We start from the raw sequence: 21,559 nt of genomic DNA, 5'->3' as shown, positions 1-21,559 counted from the left end.
TGAGATCTGACAGTGACCAGACAGTGAACCGACGCTGACGGAAGTTATTTGTTCGAAAACTGTCGGCATGTTCGGGATGATCAGGTACTGTCGGAACGTAATCCTATCACGGTCCGCTCTATCGCATTGCAAACGGCTTTGTCTGGTCTCAGTCGTATTGTATTCTGTAGTTGTCGGGACTCTGACGTGGGTATCATTGACGAATTTCGTATTAATAACGGGACTGTTCTGGAACGGTTTCGGCAAAAAACGGTTCGCAATCGACAAGATCTGGATGCAATCTGGACTCAATCGGCAGAAAAACAGCTATGAAAAATTACTCCGGATCATTCCCGTTCTACAGGACACCGTCCAGAATACACAAGACATTGTTAGGAATTCGATCCGATACAGCAGAATCTGTCACGACATAGCCACGATTGTAATCCGATTAGACAAAATCGGCTGAGTTGCCCCGAATGTTACGGGACGCACCTAACTGTCGGGATGCTTTGCCGAACTATTCGGACCCTTCCCGATCCGTAAGAATCTGTTACGAACTAAAACGAATGCGTTCAGACATTCCAGATAATTGAGGATACCAATCCGACTTTTTCACTTTTCGTATCGTATTGCTGTCTGATCTCAAACGGGAGCAATGATCGGCAATGTGTGAACCCCGCATTAAATATTTTAAATAGATTACGTTAATTAATAGAAATATGTGACAGTGCATTATCATCCTAACATTATAATCTGTACTAAAATGATAATTTATGAGGTTTGGTAAATGTTGTAATTGTTTTGAATTTTTGAAATTGATAGTTTCATTGTGCAAATTGCATCATTTTGAGGCATTATCGAATTCACGTGGAGTTATATTTCTTTTATTTCACTAGACAATTTCTCTCGAAGTATTTAAACAGAATTGAGAATGGAAACGCGGAACCCGATCAAAGAGTTGATGAATTGGCTCTTATTGTTATAAGAAAATGGGACATGATTGCCAATGAAAATACTCTCTACAAGAGAACAAAATGGCACAGAAATTAACAAATATAGGTCACAGTACGACCTCCAACAATGAGCAAAGCACATACCGCATAGTCAGCCATAAAAGGCCCCGAAATGACAATGTAAAACAATTCAAACGAGAAAACTAACGGCCTTATATATATATATAATATATTGTTACACGTTTTGGTTTAGATTTCCTTATAAAAAAAACCATAGTAAAATGTAACGGATGCAAAATAAACTCAGACTTGATCTCTACGACCTTCTATTTAGGATGTTAAGTATTACCCGAAACCAGACACATACTTTTACTTGACCGACATTTTGTAACCGGAATTTAAAATCTAAATATATATCGAAGATGAATAATAATTTTAAAGAGAATCGGGTTACAATGCACTCAAAGCAATATATTGTATCCTTATTCTGTTATCATTGTTATAAATGACACGCAGACAGCAAGTGTCTTTTTTGACCAAGAGGACGATAATGTTCTTGTGAAAACACATGGAATTTCGTCTTTAGTCATATAAATCTAAATAAATGTATTGACAAAAATACCAAACTTAAAGGTGAAGTCATAAACGGAGGCAGTCCATATAACCGGACAAAACTAAACGTTTGTGCATATCAACAAATAAAACATCTGGAAATCTGCTGTCATATTCCAAACATTTGCCGACCACAATAACGGTTGTTTATAGTTTCGTTATATTGACAAAACTTAGTGTCCAACCAAAAATAGACATTTTTATACGACCGCAAAAATTGAAAATGTTTTGGTCGTATATTGGTATCACGTTGGCGTCATCGTTTGCGTCGTCGTCGTCCGTCGTTGTCATCGTCGTCCGAATACTTTTAGTTTTCGAACTCTAACTTTAGTAAAAGTGAATAGAAATCTATGACACAAGGTTTATGACCACAAAAGGAAGGTTGGGATTGATTTTGGGAGTTTTGGTTCCAACAGTTTAGGAATAATCGGCGAAAAAGGGCCCAAATAAGCATTATTCTTGGTGTTTGCACAATAACTTTAGTATAAGTAAATAGAAATCAATGATTTAAAGACAAAGTCTATAACCACAAAAGGAAGATTGGGATTGATTTTCGGAGTTGAGGTCCGAACACTTTAGGAATTAGGGACTTAAAAGGGGCCCAAATAAGCATTTTATATTCATAAACGGAAGGTTGGGATTGCTTATGGGTGTTTTGGTCCCAACAGTTTAGGAAAAAGGGGCCCAAAGGGTCCCTATTTAAACTTTGTTTGATTTCATCAAAAATTGAATAATTGGGGTTCTTTGATATGCCTAATCTAAATGTGTATGAAGATTCTTAATTTTTGGTCCCGTTTTTAAATTGGTCTACATTAAAGTCCAAAGGGTCCAAAATTAAACTAAGTTTTATTTTAACAAAAATTGAATTCTTTTATATGCTGAATCTAAATATGTACTTAGATTTTTGATTATGGGCCCAGTTTTCAAATTGGTCAAAATCAGGATCCAAAATTATTATATATTACTAGAACATACCCGTGATATCGCGGGTCCGCGACTGAATTAAAGTATATAATTATGTGCAAGCCTTATTTTAGTATTAGTATTGTCATCTGATAAAGTCATGCCGATTATAAGAATACACAGTTTTCTCTGTTTTCAAATCTTTCTGTTTGAACCCGTCGAACTGGAGCTGGAATGGAGTATTTTTTAATCAACAGCATTGTCCTATATTAGTTATAAATAAAGTTGAATTCTTTGATTCGCTGTGTTATGTCATTCCCGCTAACAAATTGAAAACTGTACCTATGCGCCTTATTTTAAGTCCAGATTTTTAGTATTCGTATTGTTATCTTAAAATTACTAAATTACTGATTAAGATACTACAGTTGGTAACAATTTGACAATTTAGTAGTGTCAATCCTGTGATTATGACCCGTGTATATAGCATATTAATCCTGAATACACCGTTTGGTGGTGCGCCTGTCAAGTGCGGAACGTACAGATAAGGTAATAGGTGAATATACTATTGGTATCGGTATCGGACTCGACCCGGAACTTCTTAATTATAATTATTGGCAATATTAATTACGTGGAAAACAAAAGGGCCTTGAGTGGTGTAATTTTTAATCTACACCTTTGTACTATATAAGTTATATATAAAGTTGAATTCTTTGATTCGTCGTTTTTACGTGATGACGGCTGACAAATTGGACCTCGTAATTTTAGTATTATAGAAGTATTGTGCAATAGCAAAAAAATTTCAATTGCACAGTATTCAGCAATAGCAAGAAATCTTCAATTGTACAGTATTGTGCAATAGTAAGAAATCTTCAGTTGTGACTGTTTATTTAACGCATCATGTAAATATAACGGAATTTGATGAGACTGTTATTAAAGTGAGAGGGTTAGCGCTATAGAACCAGGTTTAATCCCCCATTTTCTACATTTGAAAATGCCTGTACCAAGTCAGGAATATGACAGTTCTTGTCCATTCGTTTTTGATGCGTTTTGTTATATGATTTTGCCATGTGATTATGGACTTTCCTAATTGATTTTCCTCTGAGTTCAGTATTTTTGTGATTTTACTTTTTTTTTGCACAGTATTGTGCAATAGCAAAAATTTTCGGTTGCACAGTATTGCGCAATAGCAAGAAATATCTAATTGCACAATATTGTGCAATAGCAAGAACTTTTCAATTGGAGTTATCTTTCTTTGTCCAGAATAGTAGTTGAATCAACTTAAATCATTGTTTAATACAATATACAATGTATATTCACTTTTATTTCCAACTGATGAATTAAAACACTTTTTACCATTCAGTGATAACAAGCACTTTTTTTTTTACATTTTAATATTTTATTATTAGTTATTGTTGCAAATTAGAAATTCGAATTGAGGTCAGTTTTGGAATAAGGGAAAGAAATTAGGGGGGGGGGGGTTCAATTTTTCTCATTTCAGATTTTCTAAATAAAAAGCAAATTTAATTTTTTTGAGAGGATTAATATTCAACAGCATAGCGAATTGCTCAAATGCAAAACAAAAATTTGAAGTTCATTAGACCACATTCATTCTATGTCAGAAACCTATGCTGTGTCAACTATTTAATCGCAATCAAAATTTAGAGCTGAATCCAGCTTGTATGTTGTGTCTATACTTGCCCTAACCGTTCAGGGTTCAACCTATGTCGTATAAAGTTGTGCCCTGCGGGAGCATCTGGTTTATAATGAGAATAGGAACATAATCTACACATATTTAAAGAATATGTTACATTTAATTTTGATTAATATAAAATAAAAAAAATAATTGTAAAATGTCATCTGCAACTTTAAACAAAAGCTTTTTTAGGTAGCACAATACAAAGATTTTATAACTCCTACTCCCAAGTTTTAAAATACTGTAACTTTCTTAATATTGCTTGAAAATTTAAAAAAGTGGTAGTTTTGAATAGCTAACAGATTACTCTTTCAAATTAATGCAATATTAGTATTATGCAACAATTATGCAACCAATTATGATGTTAACTGTGTCTAAAATATTTTTAACCAAATTTCCACTTTCAAATGAAATAATCTTCTGCATAGGTATCCATAGAGGATTGATTTTATTATATGTTGTTCCTATGGCAATTATCTACAAAAGAGTGTCTCAGATGTGAGATAGAATGTATAAATTTTTTTTTACACATAATTTAACATTATCTTCTTTTATGTGGTTGGGATGTCCACACTAATTAGAGATTTATGAGAGAAGGGAATACCATAGAGACAATCTGAGACACCCTTTTGAAGCCCAAGATGAGCCGATTAAGATTTCTTTAAATTTTTTTACATAGTTAACGAGATGATAGAGCTAAATTCATTCAAGTGAACTTACCCAGATTTTGCCACTAATTACATAATAATTGATTACATAATGATTGCATAATAAAAATATTGCATTCATTTAAAAGATTAATCTTTTATCTATCTGTATATACCTCTTTTGTTATTTTCTATTCATTCATAAGAAAGTTACAGCATTTCAAAGGTTAGTGATGGGAAGTAAACGAATCTTTGTATTGTGCTACCTTAATGAAGATATTTGTTAAAGCCAAGAATAAACACGTTTTAGAGTATTTTAACCATTGTGCAAATATTTCATGTTTACCCCTTACATAGACCTTATCTGTATATCATCCTATTCTACTGAAATTAGGATGAATCATCAGTAAAAATTGTAAGGTAGATCACAGCACACTATTATTTTATATTTCATTGATCATGTTTTGGAGGATTATACGATAAACAAAAAAGGTAAACAAGTTTCTTATCATTATCTGACGGTATTCAAATATAATCCTAGTCAAGTAAATGAACAATGAAATGACATGAAAAGATTGCTAGAAGTTTCGGAAGAAATATAAGTAATATTTTTTAATAATTGACGGCATGCAGATAAAAAAGTTAAATTCAAGTTTCATCATTACTTATTATATATCAATGCGTGTCAGATGTTTTATTAAATATCATACAAACAATCATATATTCCTTGGCAGAACAAATGCTCTCTTTTAAATCTGTAACATATCAATGAGACATTTGTGTGTAGTTATAACGATACTACAAAGTTATTCTACTTTATTTTAAGTGGTTTCTATACGACCGCAAAAATTGAAATTTTTTTCGTCGTATATTGCTATCACGTTGGCGTCGTCGTCTGCGTCGTCGTCGTCGGCGTCGTCGTCTGCGTCGTCGTCGTCGGCGTCGTCGTCGTCGCCGTCGTCGTCGTCGCCGTCGTCGTCCGAATACTTTTAGTTTTCGCACTCTAACTTTAGTAAAAGTGAATAGAAATCTATGAAATTTTAACACAAGGTTTATGACCACAAAAGGAAGGTTGGGATTGATTTTGTGAGTTTTGATCCCAACATTTTAGGAATTAGGGGCCAAAAAGGGCCAAAATAAGCATTTTCTTGGTTTTCGCACAATAACTTTAGTTTAAGTAAATAGAAATCAATGAAATTTGAACACAAGTTTATGACCAAAAAAGGAAGGTTGTTATTGATTTTGGGAGTTTAGGTCCGAACAGTTTAGGAATAAGGGGCCCAAAGGGTCCAAGATTAAACTTTGATTGATTTCATCAAAAATTGAATAATTGGGGTTCTTTGATATGCCGAATCTAACTGTGTATGTAGATTCTTAATTTTTGGTCCCGTTTTCAAATTGGTCTACATGAAGGTCCAAAGGGTCCAAAATTAAACTTAGTTTGATTTTGACAAAAATTGAAACCTTGGGATTCTTTGATATGCTGAATCTAAAAATGTACTTAGATTTTTGATTATTGGTCCAGTTTTCAAGTTAGTCCAAATTGGGGTCCAAAATTAAACTTTGTTTGATTTCATCAAAAATTGAAGAAATGGGGTTCTTTGATATGCCAAATCTAACTATGTATGTAGATTCTTAATTTTTGGCCCTGTTTTCAAATTGGTCTACATTAAGGTCCAAAGGGTCCAAAATTAAACTAAGTTTGATTTTAACAAAAATTGAATTCTTGGGATTCTTTGATATGCTGAATCCAAACATGTACCTAGATTTTTGATTATGGGCCCAGTTTTCAAGTGGGTCCAAATCAGGATTCAAGATTATTATATTAAGTATTGTGCAATAGCAAGCAATTTTCAATTGCACAGTACTCAGAAATAACCAGAAATCTTCAATTGCACAGTATTGTGTAATAGCAAGAAATCTTCAATTGCACAGTATTGTGCAATAGCAAGTATTTTCAATTGCACAGTATTGCGCAATAGCAAGAAATATCTAATTGCACAATTTCAATTGGAGTTATCTTTCTTTGTCCAGAATAGTAGTTGAATCAACTTAAATCATTGTTTTATACAATATACAATGTATATTCACTTTTACTACCAACTGCTAAATTAAAACAATCTTTACCATTCAGTGATAACAAGCACTTTTTTTTACATTTTAATATTTTATGATGTATTTAAATGAGTAATTATTGTTGCAAACTCCATTAGAAATTTGAATTGAGATCGGTGGTTTTGGAATAAAGGAAAAGGGGATGTGAAAAAAAAAGGGGGGGGGGGGTTCCATTTTTCTGATTTGAAATTTCATAAATAAAAAGAAAATTTCTTCAAACATTTTTTTGAGAGGATTAATATTCAACAGCATAGTGAATTGCTCAAAGGCAAAACAAAAGTTTTAATTTTATTAGACCACATTCATTCTGTGTCAGAAACCTATGCTGTGTCAACTATTTAATCACAATTCAAATTTAGAGCTGAATCAAGCTTGAATGTTGTGTCCGTACTTGCCCCAACTGTTCAGGGTTCAACCTCTGCGGTCGTATAAAGCTGCGCCCTGCGGAGCATCTTGTTTTTTATATGGTGAGCGGGTCAACATTGTTTATTTAATGGACTATATGAGAATATGTATGGAATATGTATGGAGTTTGAAAGTGATATTGAAAGCATACACACATGATGTCATTTTGTTTTAGCAAGTTTTATTTTAATGTGAACAAACAGGAAACGGAAGTTCAAAGATCGTTTACAAATAATTGTTCATCGCTTTTAGTTATAAGTCAATGTAGGAATGTTAGCATCTGCATTTTAAAAACAAAAGAGGTAAATTAAGGGAATAACAAACGTTGTTGTCTATATCTTGACTGTTGATAATTTTGGGTCGTCAATCCTCTTCAATTTGTACTTGTTTGGCTTTATAACTATTTTGATTCTAATATAGGCGAAACGCGCGTCTGGCGTACTTAATTATAATCCTGGTATCTTTGATAACTATTTATAATAATAAAGTTATCTTCATAACCACGAAAAGAGAATGTATAAGATATATTATGAAGAGGATTTTCACCTGTTTACAGGTAGACAGTAGACTGTTTTCAAATATGATTAATTTGAAAATGGTACAAACATTACACTTAAATTGATGCTGTAAATTATCTCATGATTTAAAATCAAAATGTATAAACTACAAAAAAGAAAACAAAAATGCTTATAAAAGGCATTGAACTTTAAGTTTAAATAGTGAAACAAATGTTTTGACCTTTAAAGTCATAAGAAAACTCAAATTAAAAAAAAATAGGCATATGTTTTTTTATAACTAAATGGATAGTTTCTATTATACAACTTATGTACATATACTTTTTTCTGAGGAAAATTCTTTAATGTGTCCACATTTAGAAGAAGTTTACTTATTTTAAATTGCTTCCTTCGTCGACATATTTTCCGTATGCATAGTGACCTGAGCGTAACCCTCCTCGTAAAAATCCGGTGATCGCTATACGCATGGATCTGTCATTAAAGTAAACAATTATCTGATTGTACATGTTAAACACGTGCTCAATACCCATGCTTTTTGTTATTTGTTTACTATACGGTGACAATCGGTTAACTTCGACTTCAAAACACGGCATTTAATGAGCAGCCATATTTGTTAAATCATAACAGACAGAGAGAAAAATAATTGACGATTATACGATATTTTTGCGTAAAAAAATGAGAAAATCCTGCACAAAGGACTAAGTTTATAATATATACATGCATTGGTTCAAGAATTGAATACACATTATTTTTCACCACTCACTCCTTTCTTATGACTTTAATATATTTATCAGAAGAATAACAAGAAATGACAGATAGAACATGTCCTTTTGTGTCAACCTTTACAACCGAAGTTATTGTTCTGTTTATTGTTATTAATCAACCAATTTAGATAAAATGGCACGAGAAAACTAGACGAACCCCGCCACATAAGGTTTGTCAATATCCCAAGTCAGGAGCCTGTAATTCAATGGTTGTTTTTTGTTGCGGTATGTTATATTTGTTTTTCGTTGATAGTTTTGTACATAAATCAGGAGGTCAGTTTTCTCGTTTGAATTGTTTTTTAAAAGAGGCACGTCTAAAGTTCTCTAGTACTTGATGGACTTCATAGATCATTACAAACCCTTAAAGAAATTTATGTATATCATTTTCGCCTTCATCCATCCGTATAACTAAACTTATTGCCTTTCCACACATTAAGTAATTGTCGTATTCCGTGTACTAAATATGTACTGTCAGAGAAAATACTTTCATTACCAGGACTGTTAATTATTCAATAAAGTCGAGAAGTCGACTCGTCCCAGAAAAAGTTGATTAGATTTTTTTTGGTTAAAAAACAAATTCTTTGCACTCTGTGTCGACCCTTAGAAATGGTGAAAAGGCATCAGAGAGTGCTTATCATCACACGTTTGATTATAATTAGATATGTTTTTACGATTTACAAATACTGTTGTTTTAGTAAACAGTTTTCTATAGATGATTGTTGATTAGTTAATTAGTTTTTTGTCAGTTTACATAATAAGTGCATGCAGTAATAACCTATTTATTATGGAATGAAATTTCTTGGAATACTATTTATTCCTTTGTAATTCTTCTGAGGGGTTTACGTTTCTTTAAGACAACGACCCATCATGCGTAAAATTGTTATAATTTTGTGTTTCCAATTTGATTTATTGGAGTATAGCTTGGTAAAACTAATGAGTTCTCGATTAGAAAATCGTCACCGAATTGACATCCTAGTTTTTATTGTACATCTGGCTATGTTTGAATTGTATTACACTTCTTCTATCAAAAAAATATGTTTTTTTTCAATAATAACTAGTTGTGGAAAAGTTGGTCAAATGAGACCTTATCAAGCATCTAGCACATTACTTGAAATCACAATGGATTGCACATGCGCACACTAATCAAGCAGCTGATGTTAGTGTACAGCTCATGTACCACAGTTTTGACCAGTCCGTCAGTCTGTCTGTTACATTGTCAGTCTTGGTTATGTCACTATAATTTCGTAAAACTTCCATTGTAACTTCTCTGAAACAACGCAACAACTGTTTGTCACTGAACGACTGAACGGCTTTCAACAATAAGCATAACCAAAACCGAATTGTCAGCTGTAACCCGAAATAACAAATCTTAAACAATTTAAACAAGACAGTAATTGGCCTGATTTATGTACAAAACATATGATATACAGCAACAAATGACAAACACTGAATAACAGGCTCTTTACCTGGGACAGACACATACAGAATATTGTGGCCGGGTTTAAACATATTTGCTTGGTCCGTTTCATTATTTTCTTTCTGTGTTATAATCCTGGTGAAGTTTTCAGACTGCCTATCATTTCCTTTTGTTGATTAAATCATAACATAATGCATGATACCAATTTAAAAAAGTATGTATATCCTGTGTAGAATAGACGCACCGAATTGTAGTTCATGTACTTTTGTGAAAATCAATATGTCTGAAGTGTTTTCCGGATAGACACTATCTGCTGACACTTAAAACGTATCAAATTAATGAATATTTTATATACGATGATCTACATGACATAAAACCCCTAACCTGGTAGTAAAGTGTACAACATGTACGCATACTTTTAAGATAATATTACTTTGCGCCTGTCCCAACTCTGGAACCTCTAGCCTTTGTTAGTCTTGTGTGTGTGGTTTTTTTTTAAATTGTGGTTTCTTTTATATGTTTTGGATTCTAATATGACGTCATTATTAATCTTTGTAAACAAAGCCGTGTTCTAATGAGCACAAACTATGTTTGACACATGCGCACAAATTTACTGTTTATATTAAAGTTATTTCCATCGTTATCCTATAAAATATATACATTCAAGTAGCTTACATAAACTTTTATAATTCCTTCATGTCATGCCCTATGCTCATTTTAACATGGGTAGGCATTATATTTGACAACATTTTACACCTCGCTAACGCTCAGTGTAAAATATCGACAAATATAATGCCTACCCATTTTAAAATGAGCATAGAGCATGACATGAATGAATTATTTCTTAAGTTTACAATGACGTTCATTTCGCTGAACACGTATACACTATTGTTCAGGGCCCTGAAAAAACCCGCCTTCGGGTGTTGGAGTTTTCCGGTGCGTTGAAGACTAAGTGGTGGCATTGAATTGTGTTGTTGTCTATTTGACACATTTCCCGTTTCCATTCTATTTATAAAAAGTTTAGTGTTACAATCTATAATATAAGCGCAAGCAGAAAATGGCCAAACACGTAACGTTCATTGGTTTCTGGTAGCCGACAAATGACAAATTGATGTTAACAAAACGATAAAAAAGGTGTTCAGAGGTCCCAAATGAGCTATTTCATAAAAAACGTTTTTTTTATCGGTTTGGAAACTATAAACACCCAATTGAAACACTTTGTAGATTAGCAGTTACTTAGTTGTACCAATTCTACATTTAATGGCTTTAATAGTTTTTGGAGAAGAGAATTGTATCTTTTATTTCTTACAGGAATTTCAGGACTGAATGAATACAAACATTGTATATACCCTCTTATCTCTACTCTGAAGTGCTGTAGACGAATGACCATTGTTTAAAAATGACAAATATGTCTGAAGAAGAAGACAACTACGTCAGAATGGGTTTGTTGCTGACGGGAGTCTCACCAAGAGCTGTTCGTTCACTATTTGATGAACAATTCCATCCTCCTGATTTGAATTTAATGTTAAAGAGAGGATATAATAAACTGTTAGAACTTAAATCAAAGAAGAAAATTAATGAGTCTCATTGGAGTCTTCTCTTTCCTGAATGTGGCAAAAATAGTAAGTTTCTTTATAAAGAAATGTTGCATATAAAAACACAAGCCCTAGTCTTGATCTATCTTAGAAAGACAGAGAACCGAAGCCTTGTTTCTCTATGTGATGAATGCTAACTCAATGAACATTATTTATAACTTAACAAATTTGCTGATTTTTCAATTTTCTATTAATTGTATATACTTTAACTGAGTTGTTTAAACAATTCAAGTCTAAATGGCCGAAACTGTCAAGTGAGTGTCAAAAAGGGACAAAAAAAAATCCAGGAATGTTCTTGTTTCCGGACAAGTACTTCAGTATAAGTCAATGGATCCTAATGGAATTGTACCACGAGGTGTCATACCAACAACGGAAGGTAGCGATTGTTTTAGGTGGTTAGAATAAAAGGGACCAGTAACCAAACTTTTCTACAACTTTGTATAAATTGCTTATTTCTTGACCAAATTTAGTTGTTTTTTTGCCATGACTTATATTCTTTATTTATATGAATAGGTGAATCACGAAACTTTGACATAACATTGATGATAACTCTATTAGGACATCTTACTTCTATTGAAATATCGACTGATGGAAAATTACCTTCAGCAACGGACAAAACACATGGTGCAGACATAGCAAGGATAAAATATTACAGGAATTATTTTGCCTATTTAGAAGATGTTAAGATGAACAACACTGTCTTTAAAGATGTTTGGGAGGATACATGTAATGTAAGTTTGGACTTATGCCATGAAAGTCAAAACAAACACCGAAAAACTGAAAGTAAAGAAAAAAAAAACCACTGTCATTTTAGGGAGCTCCTCCAAGAAACCTGTTTAACTCAAATAAAAAAATACCGAACTCCACGGTTGAATTAAGATGGAAGATAGTCCATTACAGGCCCTAAATGTTAACAACATTTTCAAAATTTTACCTGAGGCGCGTTTCTGGATTTACGTTTATCCGGAACAATCAAAGTCAAATATGTGAAAGCCACGGAAGAAAAAAAAATCAACCCGTGCATTTTTTTTTACGGGCAATTAGTCTTAAAGGGCCATAAAATAATAGCCAAATGTTTTCAACTGACACTGTATTTCAAGGATAATTTTGTATCTTTTCAACGTCCAGGTTTTACTTTATTTTCACAATATTCTATATAGTTATTTTAATTCCTGGCTTGTTACAATACCATTCAGAAAGCCAAGCTTCTCCGGGTGTTTGCTTTAAACATTCCACCAATTACCCTTCTCTGACGTATTGTTTTATTTTAAGCCAACAAGTTTTTGTCCTGAAAAACAAATGTCTTGTTATTGTCGGAAATCCAGCAACTACTTCTATAGATCTTTGACCTAGCGTGGGTCGAATTTAAAACCTTCCGAACTCGTGGCGATCACGCTATGAAGTACTATATTATAGATGCAATGATTGTAATATATCCCATTGCAATATGTAACGCTATCGACAGGAGTGTAATGCATAAATTGATGTTAGACGAATAAATCTTTTTATTACGTTCTATGCTGAATGAATGCTATTGTTAGCTTGAAAAAGTATATTGTTCTAGAACTATTCGATCAACCCACTTATAAAGATATAATACGTCCTTGGTAAATCATTAGAATTATCTAATACAAAATTTTGAACCTTATCAATGTACTTGAAATGAATTTTAGTAACACTTTTGAAAGCAAGTTGGAAATGTGAACAGTGTTTTGTTTTTGCATAAAGGGTAAAATCGTTTTTAATAACGTTTGTTGTTATACCTACGACATGATTTCCATATTTGATACATGTCTCTAGGTCTTCTGTTATTCTAGTTTGTTGGTTATCTGTCCCTCTGGTATCTTTCGCCCCTCTTTTGGTACTGTATCATATATATTTGCTATTCATTGTGCTCTGAAAAATCCCCTTACATTTTTAGACAGTATTGCCCTTCATATGCAGACCATCTTAACTGTCGTTTTAGAGATATTGCAGTAATAATATTTTTAGCGGGGGCCTATATTTCTGAATCGATTAGGTACACCACCTGCAATTTTCAGAAATTTAAAGTTTGATATGGTTATATGTTTGACTTAATACCAAAAATATTTCAAGTATCAAATACCATTAATGGAAAACAAAGATAAAAGCAGCTTGAATTTTTTATGTTTTATCGTGACCTTGTAAGTTTTATAATACCTATTTATGCAATTGATATTCACAATAAATTCACAACAATTCACATGGACTTAGCAAAATGGGGTCATATGACATATCAAAATGAACGTCTGAATGAGCTCTATCACAAATGACAATTTAAAATCCAATTTCTAACCCTAAAGAGAACGTGGGTTATTAAGTATAAGAAACTAAAACTTTTAAGATGATAAAGTTATATCATATCAACTAGTTGTTCATAAAGCTTTAGTCCAAACAATAAAATGTCTTAGAAGTAAAGTTTGGTGCATATCAAATGAAAGGTGGTAGTGTATATATTTCAAATATCAGATTCTGGTATCTCTTAAATGAGTTGGATGGGGTTATTAAAGGTAAATAAATCAAACTTTCCAGAAGAAGGTGTTGCCGCATATCAAATGAAATTTGTCCACATAACAAATATCATACTTCCGATCTGATCTCTAAGTTGTAGCTGGACAGGATCATTAAGTGCAAAAAGCGTATGACATGAAAGATCACAAAGAGTACATAACAAATACATTCAAAAACAACCGAGATACTAGTTTCTCGATGTCTTATTTCCGTTAAGACGAGGAGGATATAATGAGTTCAAAGATATCGTAAATTATCTATATTTATTGTAGGCAGTTTATAGATTAGGAGGTGACTCGCTTTACAGAGAATGTGAATTTTTAAAAAGTAAAATCCTTGATCAAGATAATCAACAAATTATAGTGGACATGAAGCAGACGATTAATGAAGTACAAGAAATAAGACTCAAAGCGGACAACTTACGACTAGCAAAGGACTTCTTGAAAACACTGACAGATTCCCTACATGAAAAACATGAATCTTTGATACAAATCCATGGAAACTTAAGGAAAGAACATGAAACTGTGAGTCAGGACGTTCTACGTTTAAATAAGGCTTTTGAAGATGCAGTGCCGTGGAATAGGAGAGGTAGGTTTATATTAGGGGTTAGATATTCTTCTATTTGTTTAATGTTAACAAAATCAAGATAATGTTAAGCATTATTTAAAATTTATATGGACGTATTGCTGTGTCCTTGTTTGCTCCATATATTAGTTTACTCTTTTGAAACGAATTCAGATCAAACATAAAAATAAGGAGATGTGGTACGATTGCAAGTGAAGAGAATGTAAGCAGTTTATGCCTCCATATGGTATAAATTTGCTTTTACATGGAATAATTGTCAACATATACAAAAAACAACACCCAAAGATCCAGTAGAAATATCAGGCATGTAAGCTTGTTTGTCAAATGGGTGTTACGTCTAAATCATCGGTTACGCACGAATTAAAAAAGATTAAGGGCAAAATCAATATCGATTGATCATTGATGACCAAAAATTCAAAAAAGATATGAAATAAGTGTATTTGGCATAAAGGCTTAGTGAGTTGAGGCGGTAAATTGTAGAATAGAAATTGTTTTGTATAAGAAGAATGCCCTAAATAGATATACAAATGAAGTATCTTACTATTGACGAATGCATGTGTTTTTTTTCATAATTCGACAAACGTTCTAGTTTTCACAATTAACCGCCCGTTGCACTTAAGTATATCATTTATGTGTTCTGTTCTTTTCGGTCAGGTTAATAATTTGAATTGACAAAATCTTTCAAAGAGTGTTATTAGGGTACTTAGTCTAGTTATACATTCGCCTCGAAGTAGAAGTGCACTGTTTAACCATATCTGACCGTCAGTATTTCCGTCTGTACAATAAAATGTCTGTCACATTGATCTCAAAAGCAACAGACCACAGGTTAAACAATCTTTATCTTCCTATTTTCAAATTACTTATATATTCGAACTCAATATGGACATGTATGAAATATTTGTAGGTTTTTTTCCCCTCATGAACTGCATATCATAGACCTTAAATTTGTTATCAGACTTCAATTGGACATGCTATAACATATAATGTGGCTGAAGCTCTATCAATCCTTGACTTCCTATTTACCGAATATTTGTATAAGTACTGTAATTAACAAATTAGTCGTGTATGCAATTTTTGACACATTGAGGGACCTTCAAATAACATCTTCAATAATAAATCTGTCATCAGGCATCCAGTTTTTTCATCGAATTATTTACAGTATCATAAGTAAGCAGTAACAGAATATATTTATTCCAGATACATGTACCAAAAGGTTATTTAATATTTCATTTGATACGCCATTCTTAACCCAAACGAACAGTTCGATAACACCAAGTCCTCTTTAGTTTGTAAATTTGTATATTTTTATTACCAATTTGAAACATTTGTAAAAAATTAAAAAAATACGACATGCACACGACTTCTAACTTAACTCTTTATCAATTGTAACGATTTGATTTTTTTTAAAGAGTGTATACATCATCATTGTTATTTTTTTTAGTACAAATTGAAAATAAAATAAAAGCGTGGAAGAAAGGTGATGAGATGCATATTGAAACTCGTGCTGATAAACATATTGTTGAACTTCTTTCCAACGAAAGCTGTGTTACAGTTATTGCAAGTTCTGGTGTTGGAAAGACATCTGCTATCAGACATATAGCGTTGCTTATGGCAGAAAAAGATTATGATGTTCTACCTGTCTCAGATCCGTATGAAATAATAAACTTCTACAACAAAAGTAGTAAGTCACTATTTGTGATTGACGATATTTGTGGCACATTTTCCTTAGACAATGAACGGTTGGAAAGATGGAGTGTGATATTAAAAGATATTAAAATACTTTTAGATGAGGGCAACTGTAAGATAATCGCAGCATGTAGACTCCAGATTTTTAATGACGCTAAATTCGAAAGAATGTCTGTGTTTAAGTTAAGTGTTTGCAACTTGATGTCCGATGAAACCATGTTGACAGGAAGGGAAAAACAAGATATAGCCGAACTATATTTGAAAGCAGATGCATCAAAAATATGCGAATTGCATGACGCATTTGATTTTTTCCCTCTTCTTTGTCGCTTATATCACGAGAATAAATCAACAAACATTATAGATTTTTTCGAGAATCCATTTCAGGTATACGAATCGGAATTAGACAGAATGTTCTTAAATGGTAATTACACAAAATATTGTGCTCTGGCTCTTTGTGTTTTGTTTAATAACAAATTACCTCAATTGTATTTAAGTACTGATGTGGATAAAAAAGTAAAACATATTTTCAAGAATACATTCGAGGAATGCAAGCTTAGTAGGGGCACACCAATATTGTTTGTCAAAGACGAGTTAGATTCACTTATAGATACATTTGTTAAAAAGGACGAAACATTTTATCGTATTTTGCATGATAAGTTATTTGATTTCCTTGCATGCTATTTTGGAAAAAAAATGATAAAATGTTTAATTAGAAATGCAAACAAGTATTTAATTGCAGAAAGATTTTCATTTGAAGATCAAGAAGAATTAGATGAATTTCTTATTGCAATTCCGCCGGATTGCGAAATGATGTATTTAGAAAGACTATTTGAGGACTGGACAAATGGTGAGGTATCATGTGTACTACATAACAAAAACATGAAATCACTGGACTTTAGACATACCTTTTTAACCTATCTTCAGGGTTTAAATCCAACGTTACAGAACAAATTAGCACATACATATAATACAGGCTATTTCGATACTGTATTGATAAACTGTTGCTGGACCGGGGACATTAACTTTGTGAAATGGTGCATTAGTCAAAACACAGATGTAAATGAGTGTAATAATGATGGCGTATTTCCTTCAATTGTAGCTTGTTATATTGGTAGTACTGAAATATTAAGATTATTGCTAAATTTAAACGCAGATATTAATAATTGTACAACAAAATTTGGTACATCAGCTTTATATACTGCATGTATGCACGGTCATACAGAAATAGTAAAAATGCTAGTAGATAATAACGTAGACGTCAATAAATGCGACAAAACCGGAATGTCCCCTCTGTACAGAGCCTGTCATGATGGGCATATCGAAATTGTCAACATTTTAATGGAACAAAATATAGATATAAATAAATGTAGAGAAAATGGCACTTCAGCCTTGTTTACAGCCTGTGAAATTGGACATGTTGAAATTGTTAAGATGTTGCTTGACAAAAATGCTGATATTAACAATTATTGTAATATTGACAATCAAACTGTGTTAGGCATGGCTATTCAAAAAGGTCATGTTGAAATCGTGGAATTGTTAGTAAATAATAATGCAGACGTTAATACATGTTACAACGATAACACTTCCCTTTTTCTCGCTGCGTGTCAGTATGGGTGTGACAAAATCATAAAGATTTTGATAGATCATCAGGTAGATATAAACAAATGCAATGATGCGCATATATCACCTCTATATTTATCATGTCAGAATGGGTTTGCAAACATCGTATCGATTTTGATAGAACATCAAGTAGATATAAACAAATGCATTGATGGAAATATATCACCTCTATTCATAGCATGTCAGAACGGATACGGCAACATAGTCAATAAACTTCTTACAAGCAAATCGGATGTAAACATATGCAAACCGAGTGGTGAATCGCCTTTGCTAGTCGCCATCGAAATGGGCCATTCCAAGATTGTAGATATGCTGCTGAAAAACAATGCGAAAGTAAACAAATGTATGAATACTGGTACTTCGCCACTTTTATTGGCTTGCCAAGAAGGACAGTTTGCGGTCGTAAAACTACTATTGGACAACGAAGCCAATATTCACAAACAAAACAATATCGGATCGTCTCCTCTTGTTGTAGCTTGTGAAAAAGGACACACAGATATAGTTTATTTATTGCTAAAAAACAATTCAGATATAGACCTGTGTATGCATGATGGCACGTCTCCTCTATTTATGGCTTCCCAGCAAGGACATATTGAAATTGTTCAACTTTTACTTGAGAAGAGAGTAAATCTTCATAAGTGCAGAGATGATGGACAATCTCCACTTTTTATAGCATGCCAGCATGGGAACACGGAAATAGTGAATATCCTATTAGATAAAACGGCAGACGTTAACAAATGTCAGAGCGATGGTGATTCACCACTTTATACAGCTTGCAAATTTTGCCATGACGACATTGTGGTTTCTTTACTTCAGCATAATGCTGATATAAATCTAACAAACAATATAGGCGGCTCACCTCTTTTTATAGCCTGCCAAAAAGGATACACAAGTGTCGTTACCATATTGCTTCTGTACAATGCAGACCCTGAAATGTGCACAAATGCGGGGGCATCGCCACTTTTAATTGCTAGCTCAAAAGGACATACAAATATTGTTAAAATGTTACTTGAAGTCAAGGCAGATACAAATAAATGCGCAGGCGAAGGAATTTCTCCTCTATTCATAGCATGTAAAGAGGGTCATGAGGACACAGTGAAAATCTTAGCAGAAAGTAATGCAGACATAAATATGTGTTCTCAAAACGATATGACGCCTTTATATCTATCCTGTCAAAAGGGGTATTTTAATATAGTTAAATTATTATTGAATAAACATGCTAACGTTAACATCGCCATGGCTAACGGCTCAACACCACTATTTGCGTCGTGTAGAGAAGGTAACGTAAAAGTTGTGGAAGAATTGTTAAAAAATGGAGCGGCGATGAACAGTAACATGTATGGAATTTCGCCCTTAGATATCGCTCTTTATAAAGGACATTCGAATATATTGCACTTGCTTAACAAATACGTGACCGTTTTTAATAGTTTGGATATCAATAACATTACCAATACTGGATATTTTCCTCTTTATTTAGCGTGTGCATACAACGATATAGAAAGTGTAAAAATAATACTCAACAAAAAGGCAGATGTTAACCTTTGCATCTGTGATGGCACAACGGCTTTGCATGCAGCATGTTTTAATGGTAACATTGAAATGGTTGAGGAATTATTGAAGAAAGGGGCTGATTTGAAAAGAAATTTTGATGGTGTCTCCCCATTAGATATTGTGCGAAGTAAAGGTTATAATGATATGCTGCATTTAATCAATATGTACATTACTATCCTTTATGAAAGAATTGTGTAATACATTGTAAATATGATATATACAAACTCTGTTTATCGGGTTCCGATGTGAAGCTAAGAAACTGATCGATTTATCAGTATAAACCACAGACTGAAACGATGATATTATATGTAGGCCTGATTATGTTTTATCATGTTATACATGTTATATACAATCCTTCTTTCATAGAATTCAGCAGTAAAAGTAAAACAGTTTTTTTTTATGAATTGTATGAATATGACATAAATTTATCTGGTATGCTGGGTTAACTTGTTAATTTATAAACAATCAAAATCGTGCTACCTTTTCTAGAGGTGGTGTGAATACGGTGTGAATAAATTCTGAAAAAAACCCTCATTGTACACATGTCTTTTTTCCGTGCACATTCTTAGAACTCTGTTACCTTTAACATATTGTCTCTAAGAGTACATAAAATTTTCGAAACCGAACATAATAAAGGATGCCACAAACAGTATCAAGTTTCTTTTAAATTGATAACATTTATATGTAGTCACATTCCAGCAGCGCCTACATTCAGACTATATATCTCCCAATTGATGCGATATTTCCGGTCTTGTTTTTCCTATCATGATATTCTCGATTAAGAATTGCTGCTCACAAGAAAGTTTTTAACCAAGAGTTCCAAATGGTGAAATATTTACGGACGCCATCACAAGTTGGTTGACCTTATGGAATATCTGTTTCACTGATGATATCATAAACTACATTAACGTTTCCTTTTCACGAAAGTAACCTACCGAATTACACTATATACCGGCGTGTTATGACATGTCCAACACGACGAATGTCACATGTGGAACAGGATCTGCTTACCCTGCCGGAGCAACCGAAATCATTTTCAGTTTTTGTGGGATTCGTGTTGCTTAGTCTTTAGTTTTCTATGTCGGTCTTATGTACTATTATTTGTCGTTTGCCTTTTTCTTTTTCGCCATGGCGTTGTCAGTTGATTTTCGATCTTTGAGTTTGACTGTCTCTCTGGTATCTTTCGCCTGTCTTGTAAGAAATGAATAATGAGGGTCGGTTGAAATTTATATTTACGCAAATAGAAATACTATTCGTTTTAAGTTTGTGAACATTCCATTTCTCTGTAGCAACATTCTAACAGCACTGACATATGGATAACATCTCCATCAGTTGATACGATATTCCAGGGTTTGTGTTTCCATCATAATTCATCATGTTTCAATTTTCCTTTTTTCGATATTCATTAAAATTTTGAAAAATATTCTAAAAATAAAAAATCGTATAAGGAAATGGAAACCGAATAAGGAAATAGAAACCGAATAAGGAAATAGAAACCGAATAAGGAAATGAAAATCAAATAAGGAAATAGAAACCGAATAAGGAAACGGAAAAAAAAGAAACTCGAGAAAACAATTTTAGGAAAAATCTTTTCGAGAACAAAAAGTTTTCGAAAATTTTGCGAAATAAAAATCAGTTTGGACTTACAATATATTTCCAAAATTTGAATATCGAAAAGGAAAAAGGAAACAACTTTTGTCTGGTTTAGAATTCCTTGATATTCGAATGCTGCTGTCTTGGAAGTTAATATTTTAAAAGTAAAAGCACAAAAACACCAAACTCCTAGAAAATTCAGAAGGGAAAGCCCCTAATCAAAAGTTAAAATCAAACATTCAAACACATCAAACGAATGGATAACATCTGTAATATATCTGTATGAGTACAGGCTTTTTTTTTAAAGATTGTTTAGTGATACTGGCCTTTTACAAGCTGAACCTCTCACTTGTATGACAGTTGCATCAAATTTCTTTATATTGACAACAGT

The 21,559-nt window shown here is 32.8% G+C and overlaps 1 protein-coding gene across 1 annotated transcript; it reads left to right on the top strand.

Annotated features, from left to right (window-relative positions):
- The first annotated feature begins 5,115 nt into the window (after nucleotides 1-5,115).
- On the top strand, nucleotides 5,116-20,015 carry LOC134688379 (ankyrin-1-like). The gene is made up of 5 exons (XM_063549061.1): nucleotides 5,116-5,282; nucleotides 11,318-11,628; nucleotides 12,115-12,332; nucleotides 14,406-14,721; nucleotides 16,160-20,015. Exons 2-5 carry the CDS (start codon nucleotides 11,406-11,408, stop codon nucleotides 19,771-19,773), a joined length of 4,371 nt encoding a protein of 1,456 aa, XP_063405131.1. The 5' UTR covers nucleotides 5,116-5,282; nucleotides 11,318-11,405; the 3' UTR covers nucleotides 19,774-20,015.
- Nucleotides 20,016-21,559: the final 1,544 nt, after the last annotated feature.

The sequence above is a fragment of the Mytilus trossulus genome, chromosome 10 (assembly GCF_036588685.1).
Source record: "Mytilus trossulus isolate FHL-02 chromosome 10, PNRI_Mtr1.1.1.hap1, whole genome shotgun sequence".
Taxonomy (NCBI): domain Eukaryota; kingdom Metazoa; phylum Mollusca; class Bivalvia; order Mytilida; family Mytilidae; genus Mytilus; species Mytilus trossulus.
The sequence above is the reverse complement of the archived record's forward strand: the minus strand, read 5'-3'. Positions and strand labels throughout refer to the sequence as shown.

Bases quoted from the DNA above. Each gene is read 5' to 3' on its own strand.
- LOC134688379 (XM_063549061.1), top strand. From the start codon at position 11,406: ATGACAAATATGTCTGAAGAAGAAGACAACTACGTCAGAATGGGTTTG. The intron at 11,629-12,114 runs GTAAGTTTCTTT...TTATATGAATAG, and splicing joins TCCTGAATGTGGCAAAAATA to GTGAATCACGAAACTTTGAC. The intron at 14,722-16,159 runs GTAGGTTTATAT...TATTTTTTTTAG, and splicing joins AGTGCCGTGGAATAGGAGAG to TACAAATTGAAAATAAAATA.